The sequence below is a fragment of the Bos indicus genome, chromosome X (assembly GCF_029378745.1).
Source record: "Bos indicus isolate NIAB-ARS_2022 breed Sahiwal x Tharparkar chromosome X, NIAB-ARS_B.indTharparkar_mat_pri_1.0, whole genome shotgun sequence".
Taxonomy (NCBI): Eukaryota; Metazoa; Chordata; class Mammalia; order Artiodactyla; family Bovidae; genus Bos; species Bos indicus.
The window spans coordinates 74,765,477-74,788,471 of record NC_091789.1 but is presented as its reverse complement, the minus strand read 5'-3'; the positions used below and the strand labels follow the sequence as shown (position 1 = coordinate 74,788,471).

At 36.9% G+C, this 22,995-nt stretch overlaps 1 protein-coding gene across 2 annotated transcripts in view; it reads left to right on the top strand.

Annotated features, from left to right (window-relative positions):
* The first annotated feature begins 17,978 nt into the window (after positions 1-17,978).
* The window catches only part of CYLC1 (cylicin 1), a 44,105-nt gene continuing 39,088 nt past the window's right edge, over positions 17,979-22,995 (top strand). For both annotated transcript variants that reach the window (XM_070785406.1, XM_070785405.1), the window contains exon 1: positions 17,979-18,042. Coding sequence is in view for 1 of the 2 variants with exons in the window: in XM_070785405.1 (XP_070641506.1) it covers positions 18,026-18,042 (17 nt within the window). In the remaining variant the exon portion in view is untranslated. The remainder of the gene's footprint in view (positions 18,043-22,995) is intronic.

Below are 22,995 nucleotides of genomic sequence, written 5' to 3'. Positions count from 1 at the left end.
ATCACCTGAGCTGCTCGGATCTGGGAAGGGCACAAAACGCAGGCCCAACTGAGAGTCTGCGCCTCTGAGGACTACCCGAGTGCCTGAACCTGAGCGGCTTGGACCTGGGAAGTACAGGCAGCCCAGGGCGGGCCACAGATGATTCTCAGCGGAGCAACCTAGAGCCTGAGCAGCGTGGGCAGAGAGGCTACACGCGCCGTGAACTGGGGGCAGACACAGTGTGGCTGAGGCACTGCAAGCACACGCCAGTGTTATTTGTTTGCAGCATCCCTCCCTACCTCCCCTCAGTGCAACTTAACAAGTGAGCCTATAAAAAAAAAAAAAAAATTAAGTCCTCTATTATTCCTTTAATTTCCACTTTTATAACCGATTACTTTGCAAAAAAAAAAAAAAAGACTCTATTTTTTTAAAGCAAACTTCGCATATATATATTTTTAATAATTTTTGACTTTTTTTTTCTTTTTCCTTCTTTTCTTTAACATTGTATTTTTGAAATTCCAAACTCTACTGTAGATTTTTAATTTTAGCTTTTTAGTATTTGTTATCAATTTTGTAGCTATAGTTTTTTTTGTTTTTGTTTTTGTTTTTATATAATTTCTGTGACCCTTTTTTCTTTTTTCTTTTTCGTTTTCTCTGTTTCTTTCTCTTCTTCTTTTAAATAACATTGTATATCTGAAATTCCAAACTCTATTCTAGATTTTTAATTTATGCTTTTTGGTATTTGTTATCAATTTTGTACCTGTATTTTTTTATATATATAATTTACGCGACCTTGTTTGTTTTTGTTTGTTTGTTTCCCTCTCTCTCTTTCTTTTTCTTCTTCTTTTTTTAACATTGTATTTTTGAAATTCCAAACTCTACTCTAGATTTTTAACTTTTGCTTTTTGGTATTAGTTATCAATTTTGTACCTATATTTTCTTTATAATTTTTGCGACCTTGTTTGTTTTTGTTTGTTCGTTTTCTCTCTCTTTCTTTTCCATCTTCTTTTCTTTAACATCGTATTTTTGAAATTCCAAACTCTACTCTAGATTTTAAATTCTTGCTTTTATGTATTTGTTACCAATTTAGTACCTTTAAGAACCCAATCTTCAGTACCCATTTTTCACTAGGGAGCGAGATTACTGGCTTAACTGCTCTCTCTCCCTTTGGACTCTCCTTTTTCTCCACTAGGTCGCCTGTGTCTCCTCCCTAACCCCTCTCTACTCTACCCAACTCTGTGAATTTCTGTGTGTTCCAGACGGTGGAGAACACTTAGGGAACTGATTACTGGCTGGATCTGTCTCCTTCCTTTTCATTCCCCCCATTTATCCTACTGTCCACCTCTGCCAACTTCTTCCTTCTTCTCTTCTCTGTATAACTCTGTGAACAACTCTGAGCGGTCCAGTTGTGGAGTGCACATAAGGAAGAGATTACTGAATAGCCCACTGTCTCCTCTGTTGACTCCACCTCATCTCATTCGGGTCACCTCTAACTCCCTCCTCACTCTTCTCTTCTCCATATAATGCTGTAAACCTCTCTGGGCGAAACAAGTTTCAGGGCAAGACATACCAAGCAAATTCCCCAGCAGCAAGGAAAACAGCCCTGAGCTCCAAGATACAGGCAGCCCAAAGTCACCCCAAAACCATAGACATCCCATAACTCATTACTGGGCATTTCATTGCACACCAGAGAGAAGAAATACAGCTCCACTCACCAGAACACGACACAAGTTTCCCTAACCAAGAAACCTTGACAAGCCACCTGTACAAACCCACACAGAGTGAGGAAACGCCACAATAAAGAGAGCTCCACAAACTGCCAGAATACAGAAAGGACACCCCAAACTCAGCAATTTAAACAAGATGAAGAGACATAGGAATACCCAGCAGATAAAGGAACAGGATAAAAGCCCACCAAAACAAACAAAAGAGGAAGAGATAGGGAATCTACCGGATAAAGAATTCTGAATAATGATAGAGAAATTGATCCAAAATCTTGAAATCAAAATGGAATCACAGATAAATAGCTTGGAGACAAAGATTGAGAAGATGCAAGAAAGGTTTAACAAGGACCTAGAAGAAATAAAAGAGAGTCAATATAAAATGAATAATGCAATAAATGAAATTAAAAACACTCTGGAGGCAACAAATAGTAGAATAACAGAGGCAGAAGATAGGATTAGTGAATTAGAAGATAGAATGGTAGAAATAAATGAATCAGAGAGGAAAAAAGGAAAACGAATTAAAAGAAATGAGGACAATCTCAGAGACCTCCAGGACAATATTAAACGCTACAACATTCGAATCATAGGGGTCCCAGAAGAAGAAGACAAAAAGAAAGACCATGAGAAAATACTTGAGGAGATAATAGTTGAAAACTTCCCTAAAATGGGGAAGGAAATAATCACCCAAGTCCAAGAAACCCAGAGAGTCCCAAACAGGATAAACCCAAGGCGAAACACCCCAAGACACATATTAATCAAATTAACAAAGATCAAACACAAAGAACAAATATTAAAAGCAGCAAGGGAAAAACAACAAATAACACACAAGGGAATTCCCATTAGGATAACAGCTGATCTTTCAATAGAAACTCTTCAAGCCAGGAGGGAATGGCAAGACATACTTAAAGTGATGAAAGAAAATAACCTACAGCCCAGATTATTGTACCCAGCAAGGATGTCATTCAAATATGAAGGAGAAATCAAAAGCTTCTCAGACAAGCAAAAGCTGAGAGAATTCAGCACCACCAAACCAGCTCTCCAACAAATACTAAAGGATATTCTCTAGACAGGAAACACAAAAACAGTGTATAAGCTCGAACCCAAAACAATAAAGTAAATGGGAATGGGATCATACTTATCAGTAATTACCTTAAATGTAAATGGGTTGAACGCCCCAACCAAAAGACAAAGACTGGCTGAATGGATACAAAAACAAGACCGCTATATATGTTGTCTACAAGAGACCCAACTCAAAACAGGGGACACATACAGACTGAAAGTGAAGGGCTGGAAAAAGATTTTCCATGCAAATAGGGACCAAAAGAAAGCAGGGGTAGCAATACTTATATCAGATAAAATAGACTTTAAAACAAAGGCTGTGAAAAGAGACAAAGAAGGTCACTACATAATGATCAAAGGATCAATCCAAGAAGAAGATATAACAATTATAAATATATATGCACCCAACACGGGACCGCCGCAATATGTAAGACAAATGCTAACAAGTATGAAAGGAGAAATTAACAATAACACAATAATAGTGGGAGACTTTAATACCCCACTCACACCTATGAATAGATCAACTAAACAGAAAATTAACAAGGAAACACAAACATTAAATGATACAATAGACCAGTTAGAACTAATTGATATCTATAGGACATTTCATCCCAAAACAATGAATTTCACCTTTTTCTCAAGCGCACATGGAACCTTCTCCAGGATAGATCACATCCTGAGCCATAAATCTAGCCTTGGTAAATTCAAAAAAATATAAATCATTCCAAGCATCTTTTCTGACCACAATGCAATAAGATTAGATCTCAATTACAGGAGAAAAACTATTAAAAATTCCAACATATGGAGGATGAACAACACCCTGCTGAATAACCAACAAATCACAGCAGAAATCAAAAAAGAAATCAAAATTTGCATAGAAACTAATGAAAATGAAAACACAACAACTCAAAACCTGTGGGACACTTTAAAAGCAGTCCTAAGGGGAAAGTTCATAGCGATACAGGCATACCTCAAGAAACAAGAAAAAAGTCAGATAAATAACCTAACCCTACATCTAAAGCAACTAGAAAAGGAAGAAATGAAGAACCCCAGGGTTAGTAGAAGGAAAGAAATCTTAAAAATTAGGGCAGAAATAAATGCAAAAGAAACAAAAGAGACCATAGCAAAAATCAACAAAGCCAAAAGCTGGTTCTTTGAAAGGAAAAATAAAATTGACAAACCATTAGCCATACTCATCAAGAAACAAAGGGAGAAAAATCAAATCAATAAAATTAGAAATGAAAATGGAGAGATCACAACAGACAACACAGAAATACAAAGGATCATAAGAGACTACTATCAACAATTATATGCCAATAAAATGGACAACGTGGAAGAAATGGACAAATTCTTAGAAAAGTACAACTTTCCAAAACCGACCAGGAAGAAATAGAAAATCTTAACAGGCTCATCATAAGCACGGAAATTGAAACTGTAATCAAAAATCTTCCAGCAAACAAAAGCCCAGGTCCAGACGGCTTGAAAGCTGAATTCTACCAAAAATTTAGAGAAGAGCTAACACCTATCCTGCTCAAACTCTTCCAGAAGATTGCAGAGGAAGGTAAACTTCCAAACTCATTCTATGAGGCCACCATCACCCTAATACCAAAACCTGACAAAGATCCCACAAAAAAAGAAAACTACAGGCCAATATCACTGATGAACATAGATGCAAAAATCCTTAACAAAATCCTAGCAATCAGAATGCAACAACACATTAAAAAGATCATACACCATGACCAAGTGGGCTTTATCCCAGGGATGCAAGGATTCTTCAATATCTGCAAATCAGTCAATGTAATACACCACATTAACAAATTGAAAAACAAAAACCATATGATTATCTCAATAGATGCAGAGAAAGCCTTTGACAAAATTCAACACCCATTTATGATAAGAACTCTCCAGAAAGCAGGAATAGAAGGAACATACCTCAACATAATAAAAGCTTTATATGACAAACCCACAGCAAACATAATCCTCAATGGTGAAAACTTGAAAGCATTTTCTCTAAAGTCAGGAACAAGACAAGGGTGCCCACTTTCACCATTACTATGCAACATAGTTTTGGAAGTTTTGGCCACAGCAATAAGAGCAGAAAAAGAAATAAAAGGAATCCAAATTGGAAAAGAAGAAGTAAAACTCTCACTGTTTGCAGATGACATGATCCTTTACATAGAAAACCCTAAAGACTCCACCAGAAAATTACTAGAACTAATCAATGATTATAGTAAAGTTGCAGGATATAAAATCAACACACAGAAATCCCTTGCATTCCTATACACTAATAATGAGAAAACTGAAAGAGAAATTAAGGAAACAATTCCATTCACCATTGCAACAGAAAGAATAAAATACTTAGAAATATATCTACCTAAAGAAACTAAAGACCTATATATAGAAAACTAGAAAACACTGGTGAAAGAAATCAAAGAGGACACTAATATATGGAGAAATATACCATGTTCATGGATTGGAAGAATCAATATAGTGAAAATGAGTATACTACCCAAAGCAATTTATAGATTCAATGCAATCCCTATCAAGCTACCAACGGTATTCTTCACAGAGCTAGAACAAATAATTTCACAATTTGTATGGAAATACAAAAAACCTCAAATAGCCAACGCTATCTTGAGAAAGAAGAATGGAACTGGAGGAATCAACCTACCTGACTTCAGGCTCTACTACAAAGCCACAGTCATCAAGACAGTATGGTACATGCACAAAGACAGAAATATTGATCAATGGAACAAAATAGAAAGCCCAGAGATAAATCCATGCACATATGGACACCTTATCTTTGACAAAGGAGCCAAGAATATACAATGGATTAAAGACAATCTCTTTAGCAACTGGTGCTGGGAAAACTGGTCAACCACTTGTAAAAGAATGAAACTAGAACACTTTCTAACACCATACACAAAAATAAACTCAAAATGGATTAAAGATCTAAACGTAAGACCAGAAACTATAAAACTTCTAAAGGAGAACATAGGCAAAACTCTCCGACATACATCACAGCAGGATCTGCTATGACCCACCTCTCAGAATATTGGAAATAAAAGCAAAAATAAACAAATGGGACCTAATTAACCTTAAAAGCTTCTGCACATCAAAGGAAACTATTAGCAAGGTGAAAAGACAGCCTTCAGAATGGGAGAATATAATAGCAAATGAAGCAACTGACAAACAACTAATCTCAAAAATATACAAGCAACTCCTACAGCTCAACTCCAGAAAAATAAATGACCCAATAAAAAAATGGGCCAAAGAACTAAATAGACATTTCTCCAATGAAGACATACAGATGGCTAACAAACACATGAAAAGATGCTCAACATCACTCATTATCAGAGAAATGCAAATCAAAACCACTATGAGGTGCCATTTCACACCAGTCAGAATGGCTGCAATCCATAAGTCTACAAGCAATAAATGCTGGAGAGGGTGTGGAGAAAAGGGAACTCTCTTACACTGTTGGTGGGAATGCAAACTAGTACAGCCACTATGGAGAACAAGTGTGGAGATTCCTTAAAAAACTGGAAATAGAACTGCCTTATGATCCAGCAATCCCACTGCTGGGCATACACACTGAGGAAACCAGAAGGGAAAGAGACACATGTACCCCAATGTTCATCACAGCACTGTTTATAATAGCCAGGACATGGAAGCAACCTAGATGCCCATCAGCAGATGAATGGATAAGAAAGCAGTGGTACATATACACAATGGAGTATTACTCAGCCATTAAAAAGAATACATTTGAATCAGTTCTAATGAGATGGATGAAACTGGATCCTATTATACAGAGTGAAGTAAGCCAGAAAGAAAAACACCAATACAGTATACTAATGCATATATATGGAATTTAGAAAGATGGTAACAATAACCCTATGTACGTGACAGCAAAAGAGATACCGATATATAGATCAGTCTTATGGACTCTGTGGGAGAGGGAGAGGGTGGGGAGATTTGGGAGAATGGCATTGAAACATGTATAATATCATGTATGAAACGAGTCACCAGTCCAGGTTCGATGCACAGTACTGGATGCTTGGGGCTGGTGCACTGGGATGACCCAGAGGGATGGTAGGGGAGGGAGGAGGGAGGAGGGTTCAGGATGGGGAATGCAGGTATACCTGTGGCGGATTCATTTCGATATTTGGCAAAACTAATACAATATTGTAAAGTTTAAAAATAAAATAAAATTAAAAAAAATAAAAATAAAGTAGTCCTTTATCAAGACTATTTTTTTGTTGTTGTTGTTGTTGAAAAGATTTTTATTTTCCCGTTGAATTGCTTTGACATCTGGGTCAGAAATCAAATGACTATATAAATGTGGGTCTGTTCGTAGGTTCTTTATCACAGCAAGTATTGCATTAATAATAGTACCAAAACACTCTGATTTTTTTAAACAGGCACAATATTTGAGGAGTATTACTCAGCCATTAAAAAGAATACATTTGAATCAGTTCTAATGAGGTGGATGAAACTGGAGCCTATCAAGACTATTTTTAATTGATTTTTACCTCAACAGTTTTCCTAAAGTAATGCTTATTTTTTTATTGACACCAATAATCCAAAAACATAAATGTTCCACATATAATTCCTATTTTCTTTTGCCACACTTTACATATATTTCTATTACTATATTTTTAGCTTTTCAATATGGGCATACTTTGTAGGAATTTTTAAATGCAAAAGATTATATTCATAAATCAAATTACCCATAATCTCACTATTAGCATTTTGATGTGTTTACTTCCTTTCTTTTCACAATAAATGTATTGGTTTTATGTAGTAGATAGCAAACTATATGTACAGCTTTATGTTCTTGGTTTTTTCATATGAATGTTAATGCTACAATGATGAATAAAACAAACAAGATTCCTGTGGAATAAAATTCATAGTCGAATTTTAATCTTGTGATTTACTGAAACCACTCCCTAATTTGTACACTTAGAGTGTTTTCAAATTTTAATATTTTATGTAAAACTATAATGAATGTCTTTGTGTGACAATAATGTTACTTAGGATGCATCTCTAGGAGTGAAATTGGTGGACCTGAGGGTAGGAACATTTTTAAAGGCTCTTTATACATAGTTGGTATTCTTTTTATTCCTTTATATGATTATGGTCCATTTCTTACTTAGAAATTGAGTGGCTTTGCAATACTTTCCTTCAGAAGGCAATACCTTTTGACAGATTTGTGGAATTTGGCTAACAGAAGGATTCTGGGATATACTGCATACCATTGCTCAAGTAGAAACTAATTTGATGCCTTGAATCATACTTCCTTCCATTTTCTAAAATAAAATGGGCCAGTTTTATATAAGAAACATAAATTTTTAAAAATAAAGAAAAAATTGGAGATACGTTAAGATGGCTGAGGAATAGGATGGGAAGAACATTTTCTCCCCAAAAAATTCAACAAAAGAGCATTTAAGTGCTAAGCAACTTCCCCAAAACCACTTCTGAACACTGGCGGAGGACACCAGGCACCCAGAAAGGCAGCCCATTCTCTTCAAAAGGAGGTAGGGCAAAATATAAAACACAAAAATACAGACAAGAGTTAGGGATGGAGACCCATCCTGAGGAAGGAGTCGTGAAGGAGGAGCAGTTGTTTCCAAACAGCAGGAAAACCTCTCACTGGTGGGTCTGTGGGGAGTTTTGGAATCTCAAAGGGCAACATAACCCGGAGGGAAAAAAAACAACAAAACAAAACAAACAAACAAACAAAAAAACCCACAGATTACACGTCTAACTGTAACTCACAGCGGAGATGTAGCCCAGATGCTCACATCTGCTACCAGTGGCAGGAGCTGTACAGGGAGGCATGGGTTGCATGCTTAGGGTAAGGACTGGGCCTGAATGCCCTGAGGACAATCTGAAGGAGCTAACCTGAGATAGCAACCCAAACTGTGGGATAGCCAAAGAGAGAAAACAAAGAGAGAGAGAACTTTCCCATGAAAAGCTCTAACCTAAGGCACAGCCTGGCCCACTTACAGAACAAAGGATTAAGCGAATACTAAAGGAGAGCTAGCCGGCTGCAGACCAGCCCCTCTCCCTGCTGGAGGTAGAGAGGCAGATGTGTGACAGCCAGAGCCAGAAGGCAAGGGGCAATCTCAGCCCCAGAGACTGCATCCTCCACCAAAAAGTAAGTAGGCTCCCAGTTGCTAACCAAGTCTTCCTGGGATCCTGGATGTTTAACATCTACCAGGAGGGTTGCAGCCATAGATCAGCTCCCCAGAGGAGACACATGGCACACCTGAGATGGTGCTCTTGCAGCACACCCAGGAAACCGAGTGGCTGGGACCAGGGAGGTAATTAAAATGCACAGCCCACCTGGGAGTGTGCTTGCGAAGCACCTGGTCACCTGAGCTCCTCAGGCCTGGGGAGGGCAGAAAAGGCACCCCCAACCGAGTGCCTTTGTGAAGTACCCAAGAACCTGAACCTGAGTAGCTTAGACCTTGAAAAGAAGTATAAGCTGGAACAAGGAACTCTCTAAAACTGAACTGACCCCACACTACACTCAAAATCTCCTGAAAAATTCCTAGATATATTTTTAGTATTATCATTTTATTTTTTTTTCTTTTTAAGTTCTTATTATTCCTTTAATTTTCATTTTTATAACCCGCTATTACCTTGCAATTAAAATTTTTGTGATTCATTTTGTTTTGTATTTTTAATGTATTTTTGAGAGTTTAACCTCTACTCTAGATTTTTAATCTTTGCTTTTTGATAGTTGTTATCAATTTTGTACCTTTAAGAATAAAATCCTCAGTACCCATTTTCACTCAGGAATGTGATTACTGGCTTGATTGCTCTCTCCCCTTTTGACTCTTCCTTTTCTCCCAAAGGTCACCTCTATATCCTCCCTCGCCCTTCTCTTATCTACTTAACTCTGTGAATCTCTTTGGGTGTTCCAGTCTGAAGAGAGCACACAGGGAATTGATTACTGGCTAGATGGCTTTCTGACCTTTTGTCTCTCCCTCTTCAACACCTAGTCACCTCTATCTCCCTTCTCACTCTTCTTTTCTCCATGTAAGTCTGTGAACCTCTCTGGGTGTTCCTCACTGTGGAGAATCTTTTACCCATTAACCTAGATGTTCTATCACCTGTGCTGTATGGATGGAGAATTCTTGAGGCTACTGTAAGAATAACACTGAAAGCCACAAGCAGGAGGCTTAAATCCAAAACTTGAGAACACCAGAAAACTCCTGACTCCAGGGAACACTAATTGACAAGATCTCATCCAAAAGCCTCCATAACTACACTGAAACCAAGTTCCACCCAGGAGCGAACAAGTTCCAGAGCAAGACATACCACACTAATTCTCCAACAACACAGGAACACAGCCATGAGCATTAAAACACAGGCTTCCCAAAGTCACACCAAATCCATAGAAACCCCAAAACTCACTAATGGACACTTCATTGCACTCCAGAGAAAAGAGGTCCAGCTCCACCCACCAGAACACTGAAGCAAGCTTCCCTAAGCAGGAAACCTTGACAAGCCATTAGTCCAACCCCACCCACAGGGAGGAACCTACACCAAAAAGAGGAACCACAAACTGCCATAATACAGAAAGGCCACCACATACACAACAATCTAAACAAGATGAAAAGGCAGAGAAATATTTAGGTGGTAAAAGAACATGATAAATGCTCACCAAACCAAACCAAAGAGGAGGAGATAGGGAGTCTACCTGAAAAAAAAATGCAGAATAATGATAGTAAAGATGATTCAAAATCTTGGAAACAAAATGGACTTACAGATAAATAGACTAGAGACAAGGATTGAGAAGATGCAAGAAATGTTTAACAAGCATAGAAAAAATAATAGAGTCATCAATAATGAATAATGCAATAACCAAGATCAAAAACACTCTGGAGGGAAGCAACAGTAGAATAACTGAGGCAGAATACAGCATAAGTGAGGTGGAAGATGGAATGGCAGAAATGAATGAAGCAGAGAGGAAAAAAGAATTTAAAGAAATAAGAACAGCCTCAGATACCTCTGGGACAGTGTTAAATGCCCCAACATTCAAGTCATAGGAGTCCCAGAAGAAGAATACAAAAAGAAAGACCGTGAAAAAATACCTGAGGAGATAATCATTGAAAACTTCCTTAAAATGGGGAAAGAAATAGCCACCCAAGTCCAAGAAACCCAGAGATTTCCAAACAGGATAAACCCAAGGTGAAACATCCCAGACACATATTAATCAAATTAACGAAGGTCAAACACAAAGAGCAAATATAAAAAGCAAAAAGGGAAATTAAACAAATAACACACAAGGGAATCCCCATGAGGATAACAGCTGATCAATCAGTTGAAACTCTTCAGGCCAAAGGGGACTGGCAGGACATAAAGTGATGAAAGAGAAAAACCTACAAAACAGATTACTGTACCCAGCAAGGATATCATTCAAATATGAAGGAGAAATCAAAATCTTTATAGGCAAGCAAAAACTGAGAGAATTCAACACCACAAAACCAGCTCTTCAACAAATACTAAAGGATCTTCTCTAGACAGGAAACACAGAAAATGTGTATAAACTCGAACCCAAAACAACAAAGTAAATGGCAATGGGACCATACTTATCAATAATTACCTTAAATGTAAGTGGGTTGAATGCCCCAACCATAAGACAAAGACTGGATGAATGGATACAAAAACAAAACCCCTATATATGCTGTCTACAAGAGACCCACTTCAAAACAAGGTAGACATACAGACTGAAAGTGAAGAGCTGGAAAGAGACATTTCACACAAATGGGTACTAAAGTAAAGCAGGAGTAGTGATACTCATATCAAATAAAATATACTTTGAAATAAAGGCCATGAAAAGAGACAAAGACGGACCCTACATATGACCAAAGGATCAATCCAAGAAGATATAACAATTATAAATATATATGCATCCAACATAGGAGCACTGCCATATGTAAGGCAAATGCTAACAAGTATGAAAGGGGAAATTAACAGTAACATAATAATAGTGGGAGACTTTAATACCCCACTCACACCTATGGATAGATCAACTAAACAGAAAATTAGCTAGGAAACACAAACTTTAAATGATACAATGGACCAGTTAGACCTAACTGATACCTATAGGACATTTCATCCCCAAAAAATGAATTTCAACTTTTTCTCAAGTGCACACGGAACATTCTCCAGGATAGAGCATATCCTGGGCCATAACTCTAGTGCAACTTTTCTTATCACAATGTGATTAAGATTAGGTGTCAACTATTAAAAACTATTAAAAATGCAAGCATACAGAGGCTAAACAACACACTTTTGAATAACCAATAAATCACAGAAGAAATAAAAAAAGAGTTAAAAATATGCATAGAAACAAATGAAAATGAAAACACAACAACCCAAAACCTGTGGGATTCAGTAAGAGCAGTGCTAAGGGGAAGATTCATAGCAATACAAGCTTACCTCAAGAAAACAAGAGAAAAATCAAATAAATAATGTAACTTTACACATAAAGCAACTAGAAAAAGAAGAAATGAAGAAACTCAGGGTTAGTTGAAGGAAAGAAATCAAAAAAATTAGGGCAGAAATAAATGAAAAAGAAATAAAGGAGACTGTAGCAAAACTCAACAAAATTAAAGCTGGTTCTTTGAGAAGATAAATAAAATTCATCCATAGAAAAGGATGAATTTCTAAGAAAATGAACTCTTAGAAAAGCATAACTTTCCAAAACTGAACCAGGAAGAAATAGAAAAACTTAACAGACCTATCACAAGCACAAAAATGGAAACTGTAATCAGAAATCTTCCAAGAAACAAAATCCCAGGAACAGATGGCTTCACAGCAGAATTCTACAAAAAATTTAGAGAAGAGCTAACATCTATCCTGCTCAAACTTTTCCAGAAAGTTGCATAGAAAGGTAAACTGTCAAACTCATTCTATGAGACCATCACCCTAATACCAAAACCAGACAAAGATGTCAAAAAATAAAAAAACTGCACACCAATATCACTGATGAAGAAAGATGCAAAAATCTTCACCAAAGTTCGAACAACCACAATCCAACAAGATATTTTAAAGATCATTCATCATAACCAAGTGAGCTTTATCCCAAGGATGCAAGGATTCTAAAATATTTACAAATCAATCAATGTGATATGCCATATTAACAAATAATTGAAAGATAAAAACCATATACCTGTGGCGGATTCATTTTGATATTTGGCAAAACTAAAACAATTATGTAAAGTTTAAAAATAAAATAAAATAAAAATTAAAAAAAAAAAACCATATGATTATCTCAATAGATGCTGAGAAAGCCTTTGAAAAAATTCGACATCTATTTATGATAAAAAAAAAAAAAAAACTTCCAGAAATCAGGCATAGAAGGAACATACCTCAACATAATAAAAGCCATATATGATAAACCCACAGCAAGCATTATCCTCAATGATGAAAAATTGAAAGCATTTCCCCTAAAGGTAGGAACAAGAAAAGGGTGCCCACTCTCACCACTACTATTCAGCATAGTTTTGGACGTTTTAGCAACAGCAATCAGAGAAGAAAAAGAAATAAAAGGAATGCAGATTGAAAAAAGGAGAAAAAACTCTCACTGTTTGCAGATGACATGATCCTCTACATAGAAAACCCTAAAGACTCCACAAGAAAATTACTAGAGCTAATCAATGAATATAGTAAAGTGGCAGGGCATAAAATTAACACAGAGAAATCCTTGCATTCCTATACACTAACAATGAGAAAACAGAAAGAGAAATTAAGGAAACAATTACATTCACCATTGCAACGAAAAGAATAAAATACTTAGGAATAAATTTACCTAAAGAAACAAAAGGCCTGTATATAGAAAACTGTAAAACACTAATGAAAGGAATCAAAGATGGCATAAATAAATGGAGAAATATACCATGTTCATGGATCGGAGGAATCAATATAATGAAAATGAGTATACTACCCAAAGAAACGGAGATGGCAATGGAACCCCGCTCCAGTATTCTTGCCTGGAAAATCCCATGGATGGAGGAGCCTGATAGGCTGCAGTCCATGGGGTCGCTAGGAGTCGAACACGACTGAGCGACTTCACTTTCACTTTTCACTTTCATGCATTGGAGAAGGCAATGGCAACCCACTCCAGTGTTCTCGTCTGGAGAATCCCAGGGACGGCGGGGCCTAGTGGGCTGCCATCTCTGGGGTCACACAGAGTCAGACACGACTGAAGCGACTTAGCAGCAGCAGCAACCCAAAGTAATCTATATATTCAATGCAAACCTTATCAAGCCACCAATGGTATTTTTCACAGAACTAGAACAAATAATTTCACAATTTGTATGGAAATACAAAGAACCTCAAATAGCCAAAGCAATCTTGAGAAAGAAGAATGAAACTGGAGGAATCAACCTGACTGACTTCAGACTATACTGCAAGGCTACAGTCATCAAGACAGTATGGTACTGGCATAAAGACAGAAATATAGATCAATGAAACAAAATAGAAAGCCCAGAGATAAATCCATGCACTTATGAACACCTTATCTTTGACAAAGTAGGCACAAATACACACTAAGAGAAGACGATCTCTTCAACAAGTGGTTCAAGGAAAAATGGTCAAGCATCTGTAAAAGAATGAAACTAGAACACTTTCTAACACCATACACAAAAATAAACTCAAAATGGATTAAAGATCTAAAGGTAAGACCAGAAACTATAAAACTCCTAGAGGAGAACATAGGCAAAACATTCTCTGACATTAATCACAGCAGGATCCTCTATGACCCTCCTACCAGAGTAATGAAAATAAAAGCAAAAATAAACAAAAGGGACCTAATTAAATTTAAAACTTTTGTATAATGAAGGAAACTCTAAGCAGGGTGAAAAGACAGCCTTCAGAATGGAAGAAAATAGTAGCCAATGAAGCAAATGACAAAGAATTAATCTCAAAAATATACAAGTAACTCCTGTAGCTCAATACGAGAAAAATAAACAACCCAAGAAAAAATTGGGCCAAAGATCTAAACAGACATTTTTCCAAAAAAAGACATACAGATGTCTAACAAACACATGAAAAGATGCTCAACATCACTCATTTTCAGAGAAATGCAAATCAGAAACACAATGAGGTACCATCTCATGCCAGTCAGAATGGCTGCCATCAAAAAGTCTACAAGCAATAAATTTTATAGAGGGTGTGGAGAAAAGGGAACCCTCTTACACTGTTGGTGGGAGCGCAAACTAGTACAGCCACTATGGAGAACAGTGTGGAGATTTTTAAAAACCTGGAAATAGAACTGCCATACGACCCAGCAATCCCACTGCTGGGCATACACACTGAGGAAATCAAAATTGAAAGAGACATGTGCATCCCAATGTTCACTGCAACACAGTTTAAAATAGCTAGGACAAGGAAGCAACCTAGATGTCGATCAGCAGATGAATGGATAAGAAAGCTGAGGTATATATACACAATGGAATATTACTCAGTTATTAAAAAGAATGCATTTGAATCAGTTCTAATGAGGTGGATGAAACTGGAGTCTATTATACAGAGTGAAGTAAGCCAGAAAGAAAAACACCACTACAGTATATTAACGCATGTATATGGAATTTAGAAAGATGGTGATGATGACCCTATATTCAAGACAGCAAAAGAGACACAGATGTAAAGAACAGAATGTTGGACTCTGTTGGAAAAGGTGAGAGGTGAGGGTGGGATGATTTGAAAGAATAGCATTGAAACATGTATATTACCATATGTGAACTAGATCACCAGTCCAGGTTTGATGCATGAGACAGGGTGCTCAGGACTGGTGCATTGGGATAACCCTGAGGGATGGGATGGGGAGGGAGGTTGGAGGGGGTTTCGGGACGGGCGATACATGTACTCTCATGGCTGATTCATGTCAATGTTTGGCAAAAACCACTATAGTATTATAAAATAATTAGCCTCCAATTAAAATAAGTAAATTAATTAAAAAATAATGACAAATTCAATGACAAATTAGTTAAAAAAAAAAAAAACTAATGAGAATAGCTAATGAATTACTCTTCCTCCCAGGGTCAAAACGATGCTCACTTATGTTCATCTAGGACAGATAAGAGACAATTATACCTGTACACATCATTACCTACTGCACAAGTTTTCATTTCATATGATGAAAAGTTCACATTTGTAAATTTCCTACCAAGTACAATTTGATAAGTTGTTCTAACGTAACTCTGTACACAACCAACAGTTATGTTCAGATTTGGAGATGGAAAAAAAAACATTTTTCATACTCTTTGGTACTATTTTAATAGGCATTTTACCTTTGCTTAATTTATATATCTAAGAATAAACTATATTTAAGTGTTTTTTTTTTTTGAGGAACGTATCTTCAAGCATATATATAGTTTTGTAGGAAAAGGAGCCTGAATGTGAAGAAAATGTACACACTACAGTTGCTCTTTAGAGAGGAATATTCTTGTATTTTCCTTTTGGCCCATATATCTCTCATGCACACATACACAGGTGCATGTGTACACAGTTACACAGATTTGTGTGGACATATACATGTCCAAAACTCATGTTAAACTGATATCAAGCAATTAGATGTGTCTTAAGCAATTAGATTCATTTCTAGTTTAAGTAATCACCGTACTATACTCCATAATGGCTCTATCAGTTTACATTCTCACCAAATATGTAGGAAGGTTCCCTTTTCTGCATATCCTCTCCAGCATTTATTGTTTGTAGATTTTTTTGATGATGGCCATTCTGACTGGTGGACTTCCCTGGTAGCTCAGACGGTAAAGCGTCTGCCTACAATGCTGGAGACCTGGGTTCAATCCCTGGGTCAGGAAGATCCCCTGGAGAAGGAAATGGCAATCCACTCCAGTATTCTTGCCTGGAAAATCCCATGGACTGAAGAGCCTGGTAGGCTACGGTCCATGGAGTCACAAAGAGTCGGACACGACTGAGCAACTTCACTTTCATTTCACTTTCATTCTGACTGGTGTGAGGTGATACCTCACTGTAATTTTGATTTGCATTTCTCTAATAATTAATGAGATTTAGCATCTTTTCATGTGTTTATTGGTCATCTGTCTTCTTTGCAGAAATTTCTTCCCAGATCTTTTGCCCATTTTTTGATTGAGCTGGGTTTTTTTCTTTCTGATTTTGAGCTGCTTATATATTATGGAGATTAATCACTTGTCAGTTGTTCCATTTGCAATTATTTTCTCCTATTCTGAGGATTGTCTTTTAATCTTGTTTATAATTTCCTTTGCCTTTCAAAAACCTTTCAGTTTAATTAGATTCCATTTGTTTGTTTTATTTTCATTTCCGTTACTCTATGAGATGGGTCAAAGAATAAATCTGCCATATAACCCAGCAGTCCCACTTACAGGGACTATACCCTGAGAAAGCCACAACTCTAAAAGACACAAGTACCCCAATATTCATTGCATCACCATTTACAGTAGCCAGGACATGAAAACAACCTAGATATCCATCTACAGATGAATGGATAAAGCAGAAGTGGTACATATATACAATGGAGTATTATTAAACCATAAAAAATAATGAATTTGAGTCAGTTCCAGTGAGGTGGATGAACCTAGAGCCTGTTATACAGAGCGAAGTAAGTCAGAAAGAGAAAAACAAATATTGTATATTAACACATATATATGAAATCTCAGAAAATGTTATTGATGAATTTATTTGCAGGGAAGGAATGGAGACATAGATTTAGAGACTGCATCTGTGGATACAGTCAGGCAAGGAGAGAGTGGAATGAATGGAGAAAGTAACATTGACATATATACACTACCATATGTAAAATAGATAACTGGTAAGAAGTTGCTGTGTAACACATAGAGCCCAGACTGGAGCTCCGTGATGACCTAGAGAGGAGGGATAGGGAGAAGGTTGGGAGGTTCAAGACGGGGGTGATATATGTATAATTATGGCTGATTTGTGTTGTTGTAGGGCAGAAATCAACACAGCATTGTAAAGCAATTTTACTCTAATTTAAAAAAATAATAAAAATAGATTCAATCAATGAAAACCTGATTCTCTCAGTTCAAACTGTGAAATATTGTGTGTGAACACATCTAAAGTTATTGAATAGATTTCAGAAGCACTTATGCACTGCAAAATGTAATTACTGTGTCTTATCCCTTTAAGTTCCTGCTGTTTACAGTCTCTTTATGATGTCATCACTCAGCGTTACCAGTTTGAACTTACAGTGTTAAAGTCCTGGCAACCTATAGGCAGGGGAAATGTCTCTTCCAAGATTGTAAGTCCTCTTTTCAATAATTTTTAGTGTTTTTAACGGTTAGTATGCTCAATTTAGCTTCATATTTATATTTTAATATAATGTTCCTCTAATAGTAGCTACTTATAGATTAAAATTTGTATTTTACTAGCATCATGCTCTACCCAACTGAGCTACCTGGCCATGAATGAAAGTTGTATTTTAAACAGAGGCACAAAATTTCCATAACATCTTAAGTGTTTTACTTTGAAATTTAACTAGTTCAGGCTCTTTCACAAAATAGCTGCATGGCCTTGAATATTTTAATCACTCTGAATGTGTGTATACGTGTACTTATAACCACATCTTATATTAGGGAGAAGGGAAGTAATTACTGTGTGTGAAGGCACTTCAAAATGAAAAGCATAATAAAACATAGTAAGACTTTATTATGTCTTACTTTATTATGTCTTATGTCTATACCAGGTACTCTGGTATACTTAATTTTCTATGTAAAGAACATTAGGCCATCCTGTTTTTCTGATAAAAAGGAAGACTTTATATTATTGCCAATTAAGACATTATAGTTAGTTGATTTTTCAAGGTATCATTAAGTGGATGATAAAATTTTATTCATAGGAATTAAACAAAAGTATTTCTTCAGGATTTAGTGGCTACATCATTCAGTGTTAGTCTCTATTTTAAAAGCCAATCTCTTTTAAAAGAGTATTACTGACAGTAATACAAAAAATTATGATGATGTAAGTGATATTGACTTAGAGCTACAGCTAATATCCATATATATTAAGTTGAACCATATAAAACTATCAATATTCAGCCATTTTAACTCACAAAAATGGAAAATTCTTATGACACAACCTATTTTTAAAAGCATGTAAAAATCAGTAAGAAAGCTATAGTTAAGATGGAAGAGGTAATTTGCAGAAAAAAAGTCAAAGATCAGTAAAAATATGAAAAACTGCACAACTTCAACAATGAAAATAAAGTTTAGAAAACCTTTGTCTCAGAAATTAAAATTCTAAAGAATTATAGAGATCTATTCCCTTTTAAAATGATATATTTCTATAATGTTTGGATTTTTTTTTCCAAAAAGTATGTATTATTTTTAGAATCAGAAAATGCAACATAGTTTGAAAAAAAAACAAAGGAAAGAATTATTTTATCTAGAAATTAATGATTTAGTTCCCTAGTGCTTTTAAAATGTATTTCTAGTTTGATGTTGCCTATGTCTATTCTTGCCTCTTACATCACAAAGGGCTCAGATTATGTCACTACTGGACATTATTATCTCTTTTAAACACAGTGTTATAAGTAAATCCTTCTCTAGTGAGAAATATTTTCTCCCATATCCCTTCATAAAACAGAACTCAGAGGTACTGTAGATTTGTTTCCTCAATGGCATTTCCAAATCTTTTCTCTTCTCTATTCCTTAAAAAGAGCTTGCTTGGAATCTCGTGCCATCAGATTATGTCACCTGATAGCTTTCTCTACTATATCCATTTGCTGATTCCATTGTTGCTCCACTTCATTTTGCCATGATTTTCTTATGCGGCCTACTACCATGCTGTACAGTACTATCAACTGTACTCTTGTCAATTCCTTGTGATTTTTCTGTTGTTGTTCAGCCTCTCAGTCATCACCAACTGTTTGTTACACCATGGACTGCAGCACACCAGGCTTCCCTTTCCTTCAACATATCCCAGAGCTTGCTCAAACTCATGTCCATTGAGTCGGTGATGTCATACAATGATTTCTACCTCTGTTGTCCCCTTCTACTTCTGCCTTCAGTCTTTCCCAGCATCAGGGTCTTTTCCAATGAGTCAGTTCTTCAAATAAGGTGGCCAAAGTATTAGTGTTTTGGCTTCAGTATCAGTCCTTCCAATGAATATTCAGGATTGATTTCCTTTAGAATTAAGTGATTTGATGTCCTTGCAGTCTAAGGGACTCTCAAGAGTCTTCTACAACACCACAGTTCATAGGCATAAATTCTTCCATGCTCAGCCTTCTTTATGGTCCAACTCTCACATATGTACATTACTACTGGAAACACCATAGCTTTGACTAGATGGATTTTTGTCCACAAAGTAATGCCCCTGCTTTTTAATTTGCTGTCTAGGGTTTCAATGATTTTTTTCTCCAAGGAGCAAGTGTCTTTTAATTTCATGGCTACAGTCACCATCTGCAGTTATTTTGGAGCCCAAGAAAATAAAGTCCGGCACTGTTTCCATTGCTTCTCCATTTATTTGTCATGAAGTGATGAAACTGGATGCCATTATCTTCATTTTTTTGAATGTTGAGTTTTAAGCCAGCTTTTGCACTCTCCATTTTCACTTTCATTAGGAGACCCTTTAGTTCCTCTTCACTTTCTGCCATAAGGGTGGCGACATCTGCATATCTGAGGTTACTGAAATTTCTCCCAGCAATCTTGATTCCAGCTTGTGCTTCATTTAACCTGACATTTCACTTGATGTACTTTGCATATAAATTAAATGAACAGGGTGACAATATACAGTTTTGACGTGCTCCTTTCCCAATTTGGAACTAGTCCATGGTTTCATTTCCTGTTCTGTTGCCTCTTGACCTGCATACAGGTTTCTCAGGAGGCAGGTAAGGTGGTCTGGTATTCCTATCTGCTTAGGAATTTTCCACAGTTTGTTGTGATTCACACAGCCACAGGCTTTAGCATAGTCAATGAATCAGAAATAGATGTCTTTCTGGAACTCTCTTGCTTTTTCTATGATCCAACAGATGTTGGCAATTTGATCTCTGGTTCCTCTGCCTTTTCTAAATCCAACTTAAACATCTGGAAGTTCTTGGCTTACATACTGTTGGAGCCTAGCTTGGTGAATTTTGGGCATTACTTTGCTAGTGTGTGAAAGAGTGATTGTGGGGTAGCTTGAACATTCTTTGTCATTGCCTTTGTTTGGGACTGGAGTAAAAACTGACCTTTTCCAGTCTTGTGGCCACTGCGGAGTTTTCCATATTTGCTGGCATATTGAGTGCAGAACTTTCACAGCATTGTCTTTGAGGATTTCAAATAGATCAGCTGGCATTTCACCAACTCCACTAGCTTTGTTCGTAGTGATGCTTCTTAAGGCCCACTTGACTGTGGACTCCAGGATATCTGGCTCTAAGTGAGTGATCACACCATCATGGCCATCTAGGTCATGAAGATCTTTTTTTGTATAGTTCTTCTGTCTATTCTTGCTGCCTCTTCTTGATATCTTCTCCTTCTGTTAGGTCCATACAGTTTCTGTCCTTTATTGTTCCTATCTTTGTATTAAATGTTTCCTTATTATCTCTAGTTTTCTTGAAGACATCTCTAGTCTTTCCACTCTTGTTTTCCTCTATTTCTTTCCATTGTTCACTTAAAAAGGCTTTTTACAACCCCCCATGTATATGTGTCCTTTTCTACTTTGCCTTTTGCTTCTTTTCTTTTCTCAGCTATTTGTAAGGGCACCCTAAGGCAACCATTTTGCCTTTTTGCATTTCTTTCTTGGTGATGGTTTTGATCACTGCCTCCTGTACAATGTCACAAACTTTCATCTGTAGTTTTTCAAGCTCTCTGTCTATCAGATCTAATCTCTTGAATCTATATGTCACTTCCATTGTTTAATCGTACGGGACTTGTTTTAGGTCATACCTGAATGACCTATTGTTTTTGCCTACTTTCTTCAAATGAAGTCTAAATTTGACACTAAGGAGTTCATGATCTGAGCCACAGTCAGCTCCCAATTTTCTTTCAGACTGTATAAAACTTCTCCATCTTAAGCTGCAAAGAACAATCAGTCTGATTTTGGTATTGACCATCTGTTGATGTTCATGTGTAGAGTCGTCTGTTGTGTTATTGGAAGAGGATGTTTGCTATGATCAGTGTGTTCTCTTGGCAAAACTCTGTTAGCCTTTGCCCTGCTTCATTTTGTACTCCAAGGCCAAGCTTGCTCATTACTCCAGGTATCTCTTGACTTCCTACTTTTGCATTCCAGTCAGCTATGATGAAAACGACATCTCTTTTTTTGGTATTAGTTCTAGAAGGTCTTGTAGGTCTTCATAGAACCATTCAACTTGAGCTTCTTTGGCATTAGTGGTCAGGGCACAGATTTGGATTACTATGATATTGAATGGTTTGTCTTAGAAACAGAGATCATTCTGTCATTTTTGAGATTGCACCCAAGTCCATTCTAAAGGAGATCAGTCCTGGGTGTTCTTTGGAAGGAATGATGTTAAAGCTGAAACTCCAGTACTTTGGCCACCTCATGAGAAGAGTTGACTCATTGGAAAAGACTCTGATGCTGGGAGGGGTTGGGGACAGGAGGAAAAGGGGACGACAAAGGATGAGGTGGCTGGATGGCATCACCGACTCGATGGACGTGAGTTTGAGTGAACACCAGGAGTTGGTATTGGACAGGGAGGCCTAGCGTGCTGAAATTCATGGGGTCACAAAGAGTCGGACACAACTGAGTGAACTAAACTGAACTGATTACAATTTTTACTCTCTTATTAACTATGAGGTCTACTCCATTTCTTCTAAGGGATTCTTGCCCACAGTAGTAGATGTAAAGGTCATCTGAATTAAATTCATGCATCCCAGCCCACTTTAGTTCACTGATTCCTAAAATGTCAATGTTCACTTTTGCCATCTCCTGTTTGACCACTTCCAATTTACTTTGACTCATGGACTTAACATTCCAGGTTTCTATGCATTATTGTTCTTACAGCATTGGACTTTACTTTAACTACCAGACACATCCAGAACTCGGCATTGTTTCCACTTTGGCTCAACTTATTCATTCCTTCTGGAGATATTTCTCCACTCTTCTCCAGTAGCATATTGGGCACATACTGATCTGAGGAGTTCATCTTTCAGTTTCGTATCCCTTTGCTTTTCCATACTGTCCATGGGGTTCTCAAGGCAAGAATGTTGAAGTGGCTTGCCATTCCTTTCTTCAGTGAACCATTTTTATCAGAATCTCC